The following is a 17,473-nucleotide window of genomic DNA, read 5'->3' on the forward strand; positions in this document are numbered from 1 at the left end:
CCACATATATGTGGGAGTATTTGTCAATGAGAAGATAACATAGGCCCCATAGAACCTCTTGATGATGACTCGAAGTCGTCATTCAAAGAGGTTATTCTTCCAGCCGAGAATCATGACACTCACATCAAGATGAAATTGTCAGTGTGAGGTTGCAAGTGATAAATGTCATTGGAACAGAATGGTAAGTCCTGAAAGGCCATGTGTCCAAGGACAGTGATTCTGGAACTCTTGAACACATTAGTAAATATGAAGGAGTTGCTAGAACACAGATTCCTGAATTTCACTCAAGTAAAAAGATCCAGTGGATGTAAAGAGGTGCCCCACAGTGAACTTATTATAAAATGACATAATAATATTATTACTAATAATCTATGGAGCATATACTGAAAATCACTGCTGTAGGGAGACTTCAGAGACAGAGCAGTGTGACAGAAGAAAAAATTCAAGAAAGAGAACTGGATGAAAGAATTTAACCTGAAAGGGCCTGAGAAAGATGTATTAGTTCTCCCCCTCTTTAATCTCTGTGTTCACCTGATTTCTTCCTCTGTTACTTACTTCACACAGCCAATCCTGGCTCCTGGTGCTGCCTGCAATGATCACCAAAATGGTATTCCTGATTACTCCCCTTTTTCTCCTCACCCTAGAGAAACTGCTCATCAAGCTGCCACCAGAGGCCTCTTCCTAAAACTCAGATATGCAGCATTGCTGGTGTGACACCTCACAATGCCCACATTCATCTTCCCCGCTCTTGGGTGCTATATTTGAGTCTGTTTCAGCCACAATCCTGCACTATGTGTCAAACTCCATCATCACATTTCCATGCTACATTCTTTTCCATTGTTGGCATTCCTCTGGGGGAATACAATTTCCACGCCTTCCTGTGTGCTCCTATTGCCTTGCCTTTATCATGCAGCAAGTCCCTACTTATTCTCTAAAATACAGTTCTGGAGACAAATCCTCTTGGAAGCTTCCCAGGCTCAGACATCTAGGTGTTTCTTACCTCTTGTGCAGTGTATAGTGTAATAGTCTGAATGATTAAATTTGTTTCTCTCATAAATAGAGAAAATTCACTGAAGTGAAGAGCACGGTATTTTCAACTTCATGATCCTTGCAAGTTACTTAAATAATATTCATGCTGAACTAATAAATCTTTGACTGGGTGGAAGGATTAGTGAACAAATAGGTATGTGGGGAACAAAACGAATAGACTAATGTGATAGAGGTCCATGTAAAGTGGTGAAATATAACAATCTCTTTGGATATAAATTCTAGATGACCATGCATAGTAAATTAAGGAATACTCATTTCAAATATTTATGTGTAGGAAATGTCTGAATGATTTTGAATGTCGTTGTAATAGTCAAATGATTATCTTAGAAAACTTATTTAGAGAAAATAGTTATGAAAGAGTTGAAAGGGAAAGGAAGGCTCAAGGAGGGGGAGCAAATGAGATTTGTAGCATTATTCCTGGTATAGGTTAATTAGGGCATGGTCTAGGAAAGGGTTAAGTGGGAATAGAAGGGGAGAATCAAATGTAAAATATCTTAAAGCATTAAGCACTGGGACTTGGTACTAAAGTGGATTAGAGCAGGCAAAGCAGAATATCAGGACAATGGGAAGAATGATGATTTATTAATAATCAGAGTAAAATCCAAAGTCTGGGGCAAAGGGACAGCAAGTGATCATGAATTTGTTAGGCATGCCAGTGACCCAGAAAACTACTGTAAAAATGCAAATGTGTTACAATAATCCTCTGATCAGACTTTAGTTCTTCACCTCTCTGAAAGGGATTGCAGAAAAGGGACATTGAATTAGAAGAGGAAGTCAGAGAGGTCATGGTCCCGGCTGTCCAAATATCAGCCTTGACCAGAGATGTGCCATTGTTCATTTCTGAGAAAGGGCCACTTCAAAGTATGAACATGACACACATTACCCCCACACACACACCCACAAAAAAAAAAAAAAAAAAAAAAAAACCAGCCATGATGAATCCCACTAATCCTTGCAACTCAGTTATACCAACACATAATGGAAAGGAAAAAAACAAGAAAGAGAAGGGTGGGGTACAGGACAAAAGCCCAGAAATGACAGCTGTCAGTGGGATGCCCAAAGTAAGTTTTATTTGCTGCTTCTACGCTACTGGGAACTGCTGGTTAGAGAACTACCTGCAGCAAATCCAGAAATAAAAATATGCAACAAGGCAAAAGCAGGGTGTGAATCTTATTGTTTAGTCTCCAGACTTGATGATGCCCAGATGTCCACATGTAGATCAATGTCAGAGGCAATCTGCAACTATCCTTCTAAATTTTCCTCTGCACTTAATTTAAATGACTGCAACAATTGAGGGAAACTCCTCAAACTACAATTTATTAGTTTTACTTTATTAGCTAATAATAAAATAGGTCATTGTAGATGGAGTATTTGGCTCATACATTTTAAATCAGGCAGATAACTCAATCATTATTTATTTTTGTCTATGTACCTTAAATTCTCCCTTCATGGCATTATCCAGCTATGTAAAGCATGGATGCTAGGCAATCGTAGAAAGTCACCACTGCTTCCTTTTGCTTACTGTTTACTGGATAATGTTCTACTGTGTGCAGCATTTAAGTCACTTGTCATTCGAGTGTTAAGTAGTCCAATGTATACAAAAATATTCAATCCTCTACCTTATCTGCAAAAATTATTCAGTGTATAGTAGAAATTATATCATGTCTTGTTTTAAAGAACAGAATAAAATGACAACAATATTTATGGTCCTAATGACTGTATAACAATCTCAATCTCTGTTCTTCACGGTCTGTCTGGCTGGCTGGCTGTCTCTATCTCTCTGTCTCTCTGTCTCTGTGTGTGTGGGGGGGGGTCATGGAATTAACTTTTTTAAGTAGATCTATCCTCCTACTTGCCCAAAACAATGCTGGTGTTGCTTAGCTCATGTCTCTTCATTTTACTTTGATTATTGTATAGTAAGGGAGTGATGGTATCCAGTAGCTTTAGTAACTTTGCTACTCAATTTAATCTTTCCAAGCTATAAGATTCATATAACACCATTCAATTTCCTTATAATGAAGTCACATGGTGAGATTGTTCTGCTGGTCTTTTACACATAAAATAATTACAGTCATTGCCACCTCAGTTAAAGACACTTTGCTAGGAAGAAATTGATTTTTTATGTAACACTGTTCTTTGTAGTTTGCTCTAACTAAGATTAGTACTTGGTATAGCAAGTGGCTATTAACTTCAATCCCTCTATAAAAAGATACATTTAAGTAATTACCATTACTAGCTTCTTGAGAAAATTGTGTATAATTTAGTCATTTACATTGTATGCACAGAGTAATTTGGTACTTGACAAAAATGGTTAACTTCTGCTTGTGACTCCTGCAGATCCTACAGAGCAGGTGACAATACAAGTGTTGCCACCAAAAAATGCCATCAAAGAAGGAGACAACATCACTCTTCAGTGCTTGGGGAATGGCAACCCGCCCCCTGAGGAGTTCATGTTTTACTTACCAGTAAGTGCATTAGTTGAACTTGACTGCTATCATTTTGTCCTATTGTCTGGCTTCTAACTGATGTGAACAATTGTATATACTTGGGTAGCTTAAATGAGTAAAACAGGTTATTCTTGTGAATAGAAAAAAAACAAAACACCACCTGTAGAAGGTCCATTGAAAACTTTCGTGGCCTTGTCCCCTGTTCTTTCCTCTTTTCCTCCATGTTTAGAGAGTTCAGAGACAAAGAGGCAACCACAGGAAACTGTAATTGCAAAAACTCAGGGTATAATCATCCAAATACATCACAGAATCTGTTCTTCAGAAGTAGATCACTGTAAAATCAAAAGGCATGATTGCAAATGGTCTAACGTGGATGAGGATCTCTCCGCAGGCTGCTCAGAACATGCTCAGAACTTTTGAAGCAAAGACAGTTGTGTTCTGTAGTTTAGCTAGCTTGGTAGAACAATCGTGTGGACTCTTTGTCACAGTACTTACCATAGCTGAAAAAAATGGTATGAATGGGGGATATTTTGGGAAATTTCTTCAAATATTTGCATTCTTAGTGATGTGGATCCTAACTGGAAAAGCAATGTTTTCACTACCTTCTTACTGAGGAAACTTATTTGCTGCAATCGTGGGATTATAATGAATTTACTCCTAGCATGACTAGTAGTATTTCACAGTATCAACCACGGCATTACTGAGATCACAAGTACAAGAAACTTGTTACAAGCATACAGGTTGGTAGACAGCATTGTTTTGCCTATTAAATTTATACATTAAGATATTTTCATTTACAAATAAAAATTTTGAAACAGAATTTCCACTTTGGCTATTAGGGAGGGCAGAGCCAAACTCATGTTCTATCTTTAGAAATAATGTCTGCTGGTTGTCTTGGTTGTTGTTAATGTATACTCCTGCCATTTCTATATTTGTTCTCCTCTGTTTACTTTCCTTTCTTTTATTCAGTTTCCTTGCTCTTTTTCTTTTGTTGCTTTTCATTCTTCTTCTTGCTCCCTTCATTTCTATCATTGTTATCTGAATATATGACTGGCTTTCCCATCCTCTTGTTTGCTTTCTCTCTGTCCCTCTCCTCTTCTTTTAACTCCCCTTCTCTCTTCTCCCTTTTTCTTCTCTCTTGTCTGTTTTTCCCCTCTTCCTCTCCCTACTGCTCTCTGACTCCCTCTCCCTCCCTCCCTCCCTCCCTCCATCCCTCTCTCTCTCTCTCTCTCTCTCTCTCTCTCTCTCTCTCTCTCTCTCTACCTCCCTCCCTCTCTCCCTCCCTCCCTCAAGGAGGGAGGGTCTTGCACATTCCAGGCAATTCCCTGCTATTCCTTGGTTCATTGAGACAATATCAGTATCAAGTTGACCTTGAACTCACTATTATTACTCAGCCTATCCTCAAACTTGCAATCCTCCTGCTCCCAACTCCTGAATGCTGCAAATATAGGCATATATACCAAGACCTAGTTCATGTTTTCTTTTAGAATTCCTCAAACCTTTTTGTTGGCTTAGATACTATATAGGGAAAAAAATGAACATTTAAAAGTTGCTGCTTAAAACTCAAACTCAAGCTATGCTGTCAAAAAATAGATATCAGCAATACAATACAAAATAGCCCTTCAAAATTTACCACCAAACTATGAATTGTTTTTCATATGTTTGTAGAACAAATTTTTATCATATTTGTCTAATCAAAAACTATGATCACTTTTTTCTCATAACTGAGAAAATTGTACCTTCCTTAAGAATTATAATCATTCTTATTGTAGCTACCAAGTGTAACCATCTGACATTTTGCCTCCATCCAAAGGGACAGCCTGAGGGAATAAGAAGCTCAAACACCTACACACTGACAGATGTGAGGCGCAATGCCACGGGAGACTACAAATGCTCGCTGATCGACAAAAAAAGTATGATTGCTTCAACAACCATCACAGTTCACTGTAAGTCACCTCCTCAAGACCTGCTGCACCTCAAAGGCTTCTAATAATATTACCTGGCTAACTTTTCTAAGTGCAGCATTATCTTTCTTAAACAACTTGATTTCATTTCATTCTGTAAATGCATCAGAAAAAGCTTAGATTTCATGCAGGTTACCACTGGGATGCTGAACCCTGGGAATGAGCCTGGGAACTGAAAACTTGTCAGGTTACCGCTGTGATGGTGAATCTTTGCATGAGTCTGGAAACTGCAAACTTGTCAGTGGTGAAACCCTTTCTTCTAAATGCCTTCAGTTTGTTGTAACACTAAGTCATTTTGACATGATCCTTAAATAACTAATTATATATTTAAATGTATGAATACAGAATATGTAAATATATATGTATAATATACATAATTTATTTTATGCATTTCTGGAGATGGAACCCAGGGCTTTGTACATGCTAAGTAAGTAAGCATTCTGCCACTGAGCTATATACCCCTAAGCCCTTTTTGGATATTCTTGATTTTAACAAGATTTGCATTTTACCAGGAAAAACATAGATTGTATATCTCATTTTTAAATTACAGAATAATATTAGCACCCAGATCCCGGTGACACAAAGTCATTGCAGGTTCAGCACTGGAAGATGATGTAGAGGTGACTAAAAGCTAAAATCTAGTAAATTGTTGGAAAGATAACCTCTTCAAAATCACCTTGAGTGACACCTTTTATTAAATTTTAATCTTCTTGGAGAACTCCAGAGGCTCCAAAATTATATTTAGTATCAAAGAATACGATGTGGGAAAAGATCCATTAAGAACAGGCCTGTAGGGAGCTGGAGAGATAGCTAAGTGGTTAAGAGAACTTGTTCTTGCAAATGACCCATGTTCAGTTCCCAACTGGTGGCTCACAACTATCTGTAACTCCAGTCCCAGAGGATCCAATGCCCTCTTCTGACCTCAGAGGTCACCAGTCACACACACACACACACTTCACATACATGCATGCAGGCAAAACTCTCATCCACACAAAACAATAAAATAAAGAAATCTCCACAAAAGAGAAAGATGAGCCATGAAATTTGAGTTCTACTTCCCCCCTTTGGTTCTTTAAGACAGGCTTTCTCTGTGTAACAGATCTGGCTGTCCTATGGAACTAGATCTCTAGACCAGGTTGGCCTCGAACTCACAGAGATCTACCTGCCTCTGCCTCCCAATTGCTGGGATTAAAGGTGTGTGCAAGTCATCACTGCCTGGCAAGTTATTTATTTTGTAAATCATGAACAATCATATTATTAACCTGCTGGATGCTTCTTAAATGTACTGATTTATTTTTTATTGACACTATCACCTGGTAAGAATAAAACTCATACATTGTTTTGAGTAACAGCACACCTTATTTTGGGATGTAGGCTGAGTGAAACTTTCACTCAATAGTGTAATCAGAAATATTCCTCCTAGAAATGATCTACTGTAATCTGCTGTGGAATATTCCTGTACACTGTGTGAATTATGCTCTGATTGGTTTAATAAAGAGACTGACTAACAAATAGCCAGGCAGGATAAGGTTAGGCAGAAAAATCAAACCAAGGAAGGGAGGAAGAAGGGCAGAGTCAGCAGAGATGCCCAAGAAGCAAGATGTTAGAGGACAGGTAAAGTCACAAGTCACATAGCAATACATAGACTAATAGAAATGGGTTAATTTAAGAGCTAGTTAGTAATAAGCCTGAGCTATTGGCCAAGCATTTTATAATTAATAAAAGCCTCAGAATGGTTATTTCGGAGCTGGCATGTGGGCAGAAGAGAAATGTCCATTTACAGCAATCCTATAGATTGTTTTGTTTTAATTAAATGAGATTAAGCAGTAGTGAAGAAAAGTAACTAATTGAAGGTCATCAGAAAGAATGGCCTGGGTGTCTAGTATAGGGTCCTCTGTGGCATGGGGACTTTGAGGGACTCAAAACATCTGCAAGCTTAAGCATGGGACTTGGCTATCCACCTTAACCACATTCCCTGAAAGCAAACACACAAACACTAAGCATTTGTCCAAAAGCATCACTAGAGAACAATATGGAGGGCATGGAGCTCCCCATAGTCATAGTAAAATTGGTTAGACAGAGGAAATGAAGAAATCAAAGTCAACACATGTTAAAGGAAGCTGCCCTAAGCCCATGGTGCCATGTCCTCTATAATGCTTAGAAAACATACAGGTGAGGAACTAAAACTTGGAGGGAGACACAGGTAGGTGTAACTGGAGTTTTTTTCCAGCCTGGTCTCGCAGCCACTTTGCCCCAATTAAATACACAGAGGCTATATTAATTATGAAACTGTTGGCTGATGGCTAGGACTTCTTGTTAGCTAGCTCTGTCTTAATTATTAACCCATAACTATTAATCTATGTATTTTACGTAGTCTTGGCTTACCAGAGAATGCCCAGACCTGTTACTCCTTTGGCAGTAAATGGTATCTCTTTCTGCCACCTCCCTCTGCCTTCCTTTCCCTAGCCTTCTCCTGATCTGGTGCCCCCCCCCATGCTTCCTGCGTAGATATTGTCCAAACAGTGTTTTATTCATCAAACAATAAGAGAAACATATACAGAAGTACAGCCCGCATGATCAGGGCTCATGGGGAATAATACAACCAGATTGTTGTTTTTGATTGTCTGAGGAGCCCTGTAATAATAGTAAAGTATTGAAAACTGTTCACAACCAAGTCCTTTCTTTGCTTCTTCTGTGCTTATGTTCATGGGTCTGAGAGTTTCTGCCATCGGGTGCTATCTAGAAGGATAACAGTGACCTCTAAGTAGAATAGTGCTGTTTTCCTCCCTCTGGGGAATACTCGGTCATGGGACCATTTATCTAACCCTGTTCTATGAAGGAAATTAAAGGAATGCAGCCAATAAACACATGTGCCTGTGAATAGTCATCTGATATCCCTGTCAATCGTATCTTGAGGCAAGTTAACAATATTCCAATTCCTTAGACATGTGGTTATGTTTAAGAGATGTCAGTTACACAGATACACAGTATCTTAAGAGGGGAGAGCTATTCTATATGTATGGCATGTAAAATAGGCCAGGGAGGGCTGGATTTCAGAATACAAGGAAGAAGACTTAGTGGCAGCCACATCATACCACAATGACATTCTGTAACAGGAAGGAAAATAAACAAAGTATGTTGTAGGGTAATTGAATTTGGTGCGTTTTGTTATTTAAATGTATTCTGGTTTTGACAGATTGACTGGAACGTTGGTTTTAAGACTTGAATGACTTCTTAGGAGCTACATCATTTATGCTACATCATATGCAAACATGAAAATTGTATTTTGCCCATTTATCTTTGGCTCCTTGTTTTACAAAAGCAGGATTTGTTTACTTTCTTAAACAATTAAGCCAAGGGTTGGTGGAGGAACAGGATCCATGCACACATAGGGGATACTGAGCGGACCTCTCAACCAGACTATATTTCTCCAGATCCTGGGTTACTGTTGAAACCGCTACTATTCCTCTGCCAAATCTGACAGAGATTCTTCATCAGAGCCTTCAAAGAGAATCTATATCTTTTAAAATCTTGTGTCTTCTAACTGACGTGCTCTTGACTATACGAATAAAGGCTCTCAAGTTTCCCTTCTTACAATTTTCATACAAACATAATGCATCCAAACATTCTAATAAAACCACTTTTCTACAAGATGATTCAGCTATCAATATTCATGTAAAGTATGTGTATCCCATCATTCATTTAATAGCCATGCTAAGAGTCTTGATATGCCAGATTCTGTGGATATGACAGAGGAAATCAAGTCCATGGTCATGGCTCTCCTGACATTTACTGCTTCACAGCAAAGACAACCACTGAGAATGGACTTGATAGGGGTGGGGAGATGCCTGAGTCAGTACATTGCCTACTGCATAATCATGAGAACTTGAGTTCCAATACCCAGCAACCACATAAAAAGAAAGCTTTGACTAGGTAGAGTTTGCAATCCCATAACTTGGGAGGAAAGGTAAGGTGGGAAAGATGAGAGACCCCCAGATCTCTGAAGCTCATTGCCCCCACCCCCACCCCAGTGCAGACAAATTGATGAGTTTCAGGTTCATGATTAGAGACTATCTTAAATAAAAAATGAATAAATACAGGAAGATAGCTGACATTGACATCTGACCTCTATATGGACCTCTATATGGACCTGCTGCAAGTGCATAACACCCATATGCACACATACACACACAGACACACACACCAACAAGTATATCACTACATCTATTCATCATATATATTTCTTTTAAAGAATGACACAGCAAATGATGGGCAAACTGCAATGAAATTATGAGAGAGAGAGAGAGACAAAAAGCACAAAAGCACTCTGGTCTCAAATTAATTCTATAGTTAGATATACATTCTCCGGGTTACAACCATCAGTATTAAATTGCCCAACATTAAGTGGCCTGATGAGTTCTCCCACCTTTTCTATTTTGTCCATGGGGAAAGTTTTACTCTGCATCCCCACCTATCAAAGCACTTAGTTGTCAAGAGGCTACAACAATATAGTGTCTTATACAAAGCCTTTCTGCTTTGCATCACAGTTTAGTTTTGTTCTCTGTACACCGGCAAGTCTTTGCTTATGCTATGACTTAGTATTTTAACAAGTAATTACTGATATCTGAATGTGTAACAGATTATTTTACTAGATGTAGACTTGTTTAGGTGATGCACTGGAATGGAGTACACAGTACCTCCATCCTATTGTGTGGTCAAGTCATCATTCATGTATAGTTCTTCCATCAGTGCCTAGAACATAGTAACTGTATGACAATATTTGTTCCATTGAATTGAATTTTCCTCCTACAAATCACATTATAAGTTTTATATTAAAAAATCATTTTTCACCTGAAAGGCTCTACATCCTTAGACATGCTTATGCTTTTAAAATTATCTGTTGAAAGTATACCTAATAATAGGTCTTATTCAAAATTTCAACTGCACGGAAAATGGAATAGCATTTCAAAAATAATTCAACTATTTGTCAATTTTCTCTGAAAAAACATCTGCACTATCTCATAGTTTTCCCATTTATCACCTGCTGTCTAAATATATGTGATTTTCCACTGCAATGCCTTATCAACTGTTTTTTTAATATTCACCTACTCATTTTTGTTTCCTTACCAAAGTGAGTTGATTTTTTTCTTCTTAAGGTGATAGGTCCCTAAGAAATATTTCTATGATCTATGCCCCCCAAACATCAGTTATGTTAACTGAAAAGCAATCCATAATCAGTTAGATCAACCACATGTTTGTCCAAGTTGGCATCAATGCTAGCTTAGAAGGCTAAGCTGAATCTTCTGCAGTCGAGTGGTTTTACTCATATAAGTCACTTCTAGTATCCAAGTACAGTTGGAAAAAAAATTGTTTTTTTTTATTTCATGTTTACTGTCTTGCTTTCTTTTAGTTTTCATTTCAAGTAGATTTTTCTGTCTCACAGATTTGGATTTATCCTTAAACCCAAGTGGGGAAGTGACCAAGCAGATTGGCGATGCCCTGCCTGTGTCGTGCACAATATCTGCTAGTAGGAACGCAACTGTGGTATGGATGAAAGTAAGTACAGATCTTGGCTGCTGTCCTGCTGCTTAGAGTGAGTTCTTTTAGCATCCTTTTGGACTTTGCTTTTCATTGTAATCTGCATATTTATGTTTGGCTTGTATGCTCACATCCATGTACTCTACCACTCCTCTCCCTTAAACCACAGTAGAATTGTAGAGGCACTGAGCCAGACTGTGGCATCCTTAATGGATGGGCTGGAGCTTGGCTTGGTGCATTGCTTCTTGATTACATAATGAAGAGTGATCTGCACGTGCATTCCCACACACAAGCACATGCAATTATGGACTTTAAAGATGAACCTTTTAGAGTACATTTTAACTGACATCCTTACTGTAGCATCTCTGTGGAAAACAAATGCAGTTCATTCATTATTTTTCCCATCATTTATAATGAAATCCAGGCAGAGAAATCAGAAAATTCATAAAGGAGAATAGAGGCTCAAGCTCAGGATTTCTGGAGTATGGATGTTGCTCTGTGACCACACCATTTTTGCCTTCTTTTTGGTGTCGAGACAACTTTTCTGTCTCTAAAAGCAGGTCCTTCTAAATGCTAAGTGGCCCTTCCACTTCTAGACCTTAGGGAGCAACTACAACATTGTATGATCTTGCTTGGGATCTCCTGTATGAGATCACATAGTCATATAACTCTAAAATAAAGACAATGACTTGGGGCCCAGTCATTTCTACATTCGTTGAATGGGAATAGAGGTTACAAATTGGTGCCTTGAGTCAAACTTGTCTGTAAAGCAGAAGTGTGTCTATGGTACCGCTGCTTACATCTTTGCCTAGTGTTTCCCAGCACTCATAGTATAGTATGGATAGAAGCCAGAAGAATTCTGAGAAAATAAATATCCACATCATTTGAGGCAGGGGTAAAATTATCTTATAATAATCTTGCAGAAATTTTCTTACTAGGACTTCTTGACAAACTATTATTATATAATGCTGTTTTCTAGTCTAAATGCTAGATTCTCTCCCATACACACACACACACATACGCACGCACGCACACACGCACACACACCAACACAAACATACACACTACTCTCCCTTCTCCTTTCTGAAACAGGGTTTCACTCACTAGACCCAAACTAGCCATGTAGACTTGGCTGGCCTCCAACTTCTGAGTGCTGGGGTTAAAGGTGTGTACCTCCACACCCAGCATTCTCTGATTCTTACAACAGTTTCTTTTACTTTCTCTTAGGTACTATCTTGTAACCATTTGTTTCTCTCAGATGATTCCAATGTCACTCTTCATCATCCTTTTTTAACATGTCCATTTATAGTACTTAATGGTCACAAAGCTAGACAGCATATAAGCAAGTAGAATAGTCAATAAACACACATAGTGTGTTTTATTTGAGAAATAAGTCAGCTACATTAAACATGAAATGCAGTCACTGTTTTTAGTTAAACCCAAATGTCTGTATTGCTAAGCAATATTCACATTCATATATATATATATATATATATATATATATATATATATAATTTAAATATATATGTATTATAAACAAGCTTCTTTTACATGTCAAGCACAGTTTCTTCTCCTCCCCTCCTCCCCTGTCCCCCATGGAACCCCTATCCCATCCCCTTTCTGCTCCCCAGAGAGGGTGAGGCCTTCCATGGAGGATCTTCAAAGTCTGTCATATCATTTGGAGCAGGGCCTAGACTCTCCCCCCGTGTGTCTAGGCTGAGAGAGTATCCCTCTATGTGGATTGGGCTCCCAAAGTCCATTCTTGTACTATGGATAAACACAGATCCACTACCAGAGACCCCAAAGATTAACCAGATTTTTACTCAAGTTAGTTGATGGGAAATAGGCAGAAGAAAATCCTAGTGTACCAAGACCTATAATCTTAGAATTATGTCTTATTTACTTTTTAATTTAAATTCCTGAAAATATCATTATCATCTGATGTCAAGTAACTTTTTAAAATATTAAATAATTTTCCTTTTAGAAATTAGAATAGTAAGGTTTTCTTAGTAGTAATTGACTTTTTCATAATTTTATAACGAAACCCATTGTTTGTGGCCATTCAGATCAACTCTTTAGATTCAATGAATGGCTTATGGAATCGTCCTAACATAGTAAGTAGGGACTGACAATTGAAACTTTTACTCAATATAAACCCATTGCGCACACATACACACACACACACACACACACACACACACACACTGCATCATACACTGTGATTAAAAATAGAAATAAATAAAAACAGAAGTTGTGCCCTCTGAAGTACTGTGCTCTGCCTTTAACCAGGACAACATCAGGCTCCGATCGAGCCCATCCTTTTCTAGCCTTCATTATCAGGATGCCGGGAACTATGTCTGTGAAACTGCTCTTCAGGAGGTTGAAGGACTGAAGAAAAGGGAGTCACTGACACTCATTGTTGAAGGTAATGAAAAGATTCAGCAGCAGTTTTTTTTTTTTTTTTCTTCTTCAAGAATTTGATATCTGGTCTCTTTTAGTATTTCAGTTGTGATGTTTTAATTGTAATAATATTTTAGGAAAACCTCAAATCAAAATGACAAAGAAAACTGACCCCAGTGGACTGTCTAAAACCATAATCTGCCATGTGGAAGGCTTTCCGAAACCAGCTATACAGTGGACCATTACTGGCAGTGGAAGCGTCATTAACCAAGCAAGTATTTTTCTTCCTGTTCTGGGCTGCCCCTGCCTGGTCCCAAGCTGAGTTTTACTTAGGGAACTGAAGTGTAGGCTGGTTTGGTTACCACGTAGAATATGCAACATATGCTCAGAGAAAGTGCTTGCTGACATCTTGATTTTCTCTGAAGGAAAACATGCCTTAAAGAACACATTTAAATCCCAGGCCCATGGAAAATATCAAAACCACTGTGTTATGGTGCTTGCTTTTAAAAGAGTTAAAATTGGATGTTTCTCTGTGGTCATTAATTCCTGAGACACGGATAATTAAATCATTAAGGTATACACTTTTCTGCACCATAAACTTATATGTCAGAGTATAAGTAGCCTCTATTACTTTGCCTGTTTACACATGTTTAAAGAAGCTTATTGAATCTGGACCGCAGGGGTAGTGGCCAACATAATCATTGCTTGGAAACATGTGCTCCAATTTGCTTGTTACAGGGCTGGGACTAGAACAAGGCTACCCAACTGTAAAATCTAGGTTGTGCCCTCATGGACAACAGATAACATTAATCTAAGCTTAGTATCTGTAGCTTTGGTAAGATACTTCAGTAACAATAAGGTTTTTAATTTATAAAAATGCTACAAATATTTTCTTTTTTTGTTTGTTTTGTTTTGTTTTGTTTTTTGAGACAGGGTTTCTCTTTGTAGCTTTGGAGCCTATCCTGGCACTCGCTCTGGAGACCAGGCTGGCCTCGAACTCACAGAGATCCACCTGCCTCTGCCTCCCAAGTGCTGGGATTAAAGGCATGTGCCACCAACACCTGGTAAATATTTTCTTCTTAATACAAAGTCAGACACAGAAAGACAGAGACAGAAAGAAAATGAGACAGAGAGAACAAACCAACCTATTGCTAAGGGTTCAGAACTTAAATCTCAATAACTAATCTCTTTGGGGTACTACTATAAGGTTAGTTAAATTTTCCCTGTAGAAGTCCTCATGTTTGCTTAGAGCATTAGAACCAGTAAAAGAGCCACAGGAAATGGACTCTTCATTTAGGGTTTCAGCAGACACATATAAAGCAAAAAGATGCAAATTAATGTTAAGTTGCAAACTCCACATCCCCCTGTGGAGATGTGAGCCACTGGTTCAGCTCATAAAATATCATTTGCTAAGCACGATGGATCTGGGCTCTTGCCTGTGAGTCATACAAATATATTTGCATACGTTCAAGCACAGGGAGCCCTCAGAGTGGTCACGCTTGAAGCCCTGCCTCCTGACTGGATTAAATTCATTTTGAGACACCCAACGCCTGGGAGGGCAGAGAGGCAAGGAGATCATCAAGCCTGAGAAGATGCATGCTTCTCTGTTTGGGATAAAGACCTGAACTGATGACAATGTGCAGCACCACTTTTCAGAATGGAATGCTGGAAGACTATTAAGTGTTGCCTTCCTACTCTACTTTCTCTCTCTCTCTATCTCAGCTAAGTGCCATTGAGAAAGAACCTGTAGGTACTGGTAATGCTGACATGAAAAGTAGACAAAAGGAGGGGAAAAAAAAAAAGCATACACATGTCTGATGAATAAATGAATATAACGACGCAAAAGGCCATGCTAGAAATAAGAGACTGTATTTTGTAGAGACTGGAGTAGCACAAAGATTCCGGGAAAATAGCAGGTACACTTACCACAGGGATAGAAATAATAATGTCATTCTTCATTGTCATGGAGAAGGATTGAGTCTGGCCTTAGGGACGATATGTTATTTTTCTTGTTCTGGGACTGAGATGATCCATCCATAATATTTTATTTGTTCCCCCTCCAAGGCATGATGCACCTACTAGTGTACAGCTATCAGATAACTCCCAGGGAACAGAGGCTAGCGCACTCTATCCTCAAGACACTTACAGTATAGTTAAGAATAAAGCCAAGAGAGAAAAACAGGACACACTGCAAGTTAATGACAAAGAAAAGGCTAGGAATGCATATAGGCTTGAGTTGTGTTACATTTGTGTCTAATCCCAAGATTGACGCAACTACATTCTTTCTTCTTTTTAATTAAGAGTTTCTTTTTCTTTGGTTAGGCAATCTGTATACTCTTTTTTTTCTTTTTTCTGTATTTTTATTGAAAATATATTTTTCATGTACTATATTCTGATTACAGTTTCCCCTCCTCAACTCCTCCCAGATTCTCCCCACCTCCACTTCCACTGAAATCTACAACTTTCTCTCTCATTTGAAAACAAATAGGCATTTTAAAATAGCAATAAAATAAGATAAAATAAAAACAAACTGGAATAGGACAAAACAAACGAAAGAAAAAGCACAAGTAACACACCTAAATGCAGAGGGATAAGTTCTTTAGAAAGACCAAAACACGGGGTACAGACCAAAACAGAGAAGTCTCAAAAGAGTAAACACAAATGTCAGAGAAACACTTAAAGAAATGTTCCTCATCCTTAATCATCAGAGAAATACAAATCAAAAACTACTGCATTGTTTCTTATGTTTGAAGGTCTCACATCCAGAGATAACCCCCTTTGTGCTTCAGGACAATCAAATACATTTGACTTAAGTCACTGTTAAAGGATACACTTTTTTTTTTTTTTTAAGCACAGGAAAATTCTGAAAGAAACAAATGGTTTTATTTACCCATAAACAAATCTTTGATATAACAGTTTAAGGTAATAGATGTCCATGGCAAAGATTAAGACCGTAGAATAGATGTCTACAGCAAAAAAAAAGAAAAGAAAGAAAGAAAGAAAGAAAAAAGGAAAAAGAAACATTGATCTTATTAACAAATAATTAAGTGCTAATGTTCACAGAAAGGAAACAGGTGATTATAGTGACAAATAGTATGCTTTGAAACAAGGATCAGGGTGAAACTTTAACTGACACTGAGCATCTACTGAAAAAGAAAAGTTTGATTGACGTATTAAAATTCCCAAGAGAATTATAGACAAATGCCAGCTTCACTAATCTCTTCTCTGCCTGCCATACAGCTGTAGATAACCTAGATGGTCCTTAGCTGTAGTTTCCACATACCATTAAAGACAGACAGCAGGACGTCACACTTGTCCTTTCCCAGACTTGTAAAATGCATCTCCATTTCTAAACTCATCTTCCTTCTTCTTCCAGACAGAGGAGTCTCCTTATATCAATGGCAGGTATTATAGTAAAATTATCATTTCCCCTGAGGAGAATGTTACATTAACTTGCGCAGCAGAAAACCAACTGGAGAGAACAGTAAACTCCCTGAATGTCTCTGCGAGTGAGTATTTCATTTCTGGCATTAAAACCGTAAGAAAATTTGAAGGTATTCTTCATTAGCTTAACATCTTCAGTCCCATCTCCCTGTCCTGCATCATGGTAAGTTTCATGTATTTGTTTTGCATTTGATATCATCCCCATGAGGTTACTTTTTTTTTCTGGTTTCCATTCTTTTACTATCTTTGTTTTCATACTAAGTTACTTCATATATTAGGACTCAGACACTTTCCTAAAAGATTGAAATCCTCACAAAAGCTAGGGAGAATAAGAAATGGGTTGCTCTATTTAATCCATATTATGGACCCAAAGTCAGATGATTCAATGATTATCTTAAAACACTTTAGTAAAAAGGTACACATTTGATAAAATTGTAATTCTACTATTAGTTTGCATTACCATGCATTGTATTTTTATCCTACCCTTATTTTATACAGAAATGTCACAGATTTGAATTAACAAATTGGTATTTTAAAAAGATAGGAGAATTAATAAAATCAGCTTACAAAAGTTTCCCTTCTCATCAGTTTTTAATCATAGTGGAAATAGATGAAATTATCTTACAAAAA

General features: G+C 37.9%; 1 protein-coding gene across 4 annotated transcripts in view; it reads left to right on the forward strand.

The window, feature by feature from the left end:
* Window positions 1-17,473, forward strand: part of Alcam (activated leukocyte cell adhesion molecule) — a 182,812-nt gene that overhangs the window by 151,352 nt on the left and 13,987 nt on the right. For all 4 annotated transcript variants that reach the window (XM_027412520.2, XM_027412518.1, XM_027412519.2 and 1 more), the window contains exons 7-12: window positions 3,388-3,515; window positions 5,311-5,443; window positions 10,905-11,017; window positions 13,289-13,424; window positions 13,537-13,670; window positions 16,776-16,908. In XM_027412520.2, the coding sequence (XP_027268321.1) occupies window positions 3,388-3,515; window positions 5,311-5,443; window positions 10,905-11,017; window positions 13,289-13,424; window positions 13,537-13,670; window positions 16,776-16,908 (777 nt within the window). The remainder of the gene's footprint in view (window positions 1-3,387; window positions 3,516-5,310; window positions 5,444-10,904; window positions 11,018-13,288; window positions 13,425-13,536; window positions 13,671-16,775; window positions 16,909-17,473) is intronic.

Source organism: Cricetulus griseus, chromosome 4, assembly GCF_003668045.3.
Source record: "Cricetulus griseus strain 17A/GY chromosome 4, alternate assembly CriGri-PICRH-1.0, whole genome shotgun sequence".
In the NCBI taxonomy this organism is placed as follows: Eukaryota; Metazoa; Chordata; class Mammalia; order Rodentia; family Cricetidae; genus Cricetulus; species Cricetulus griseus.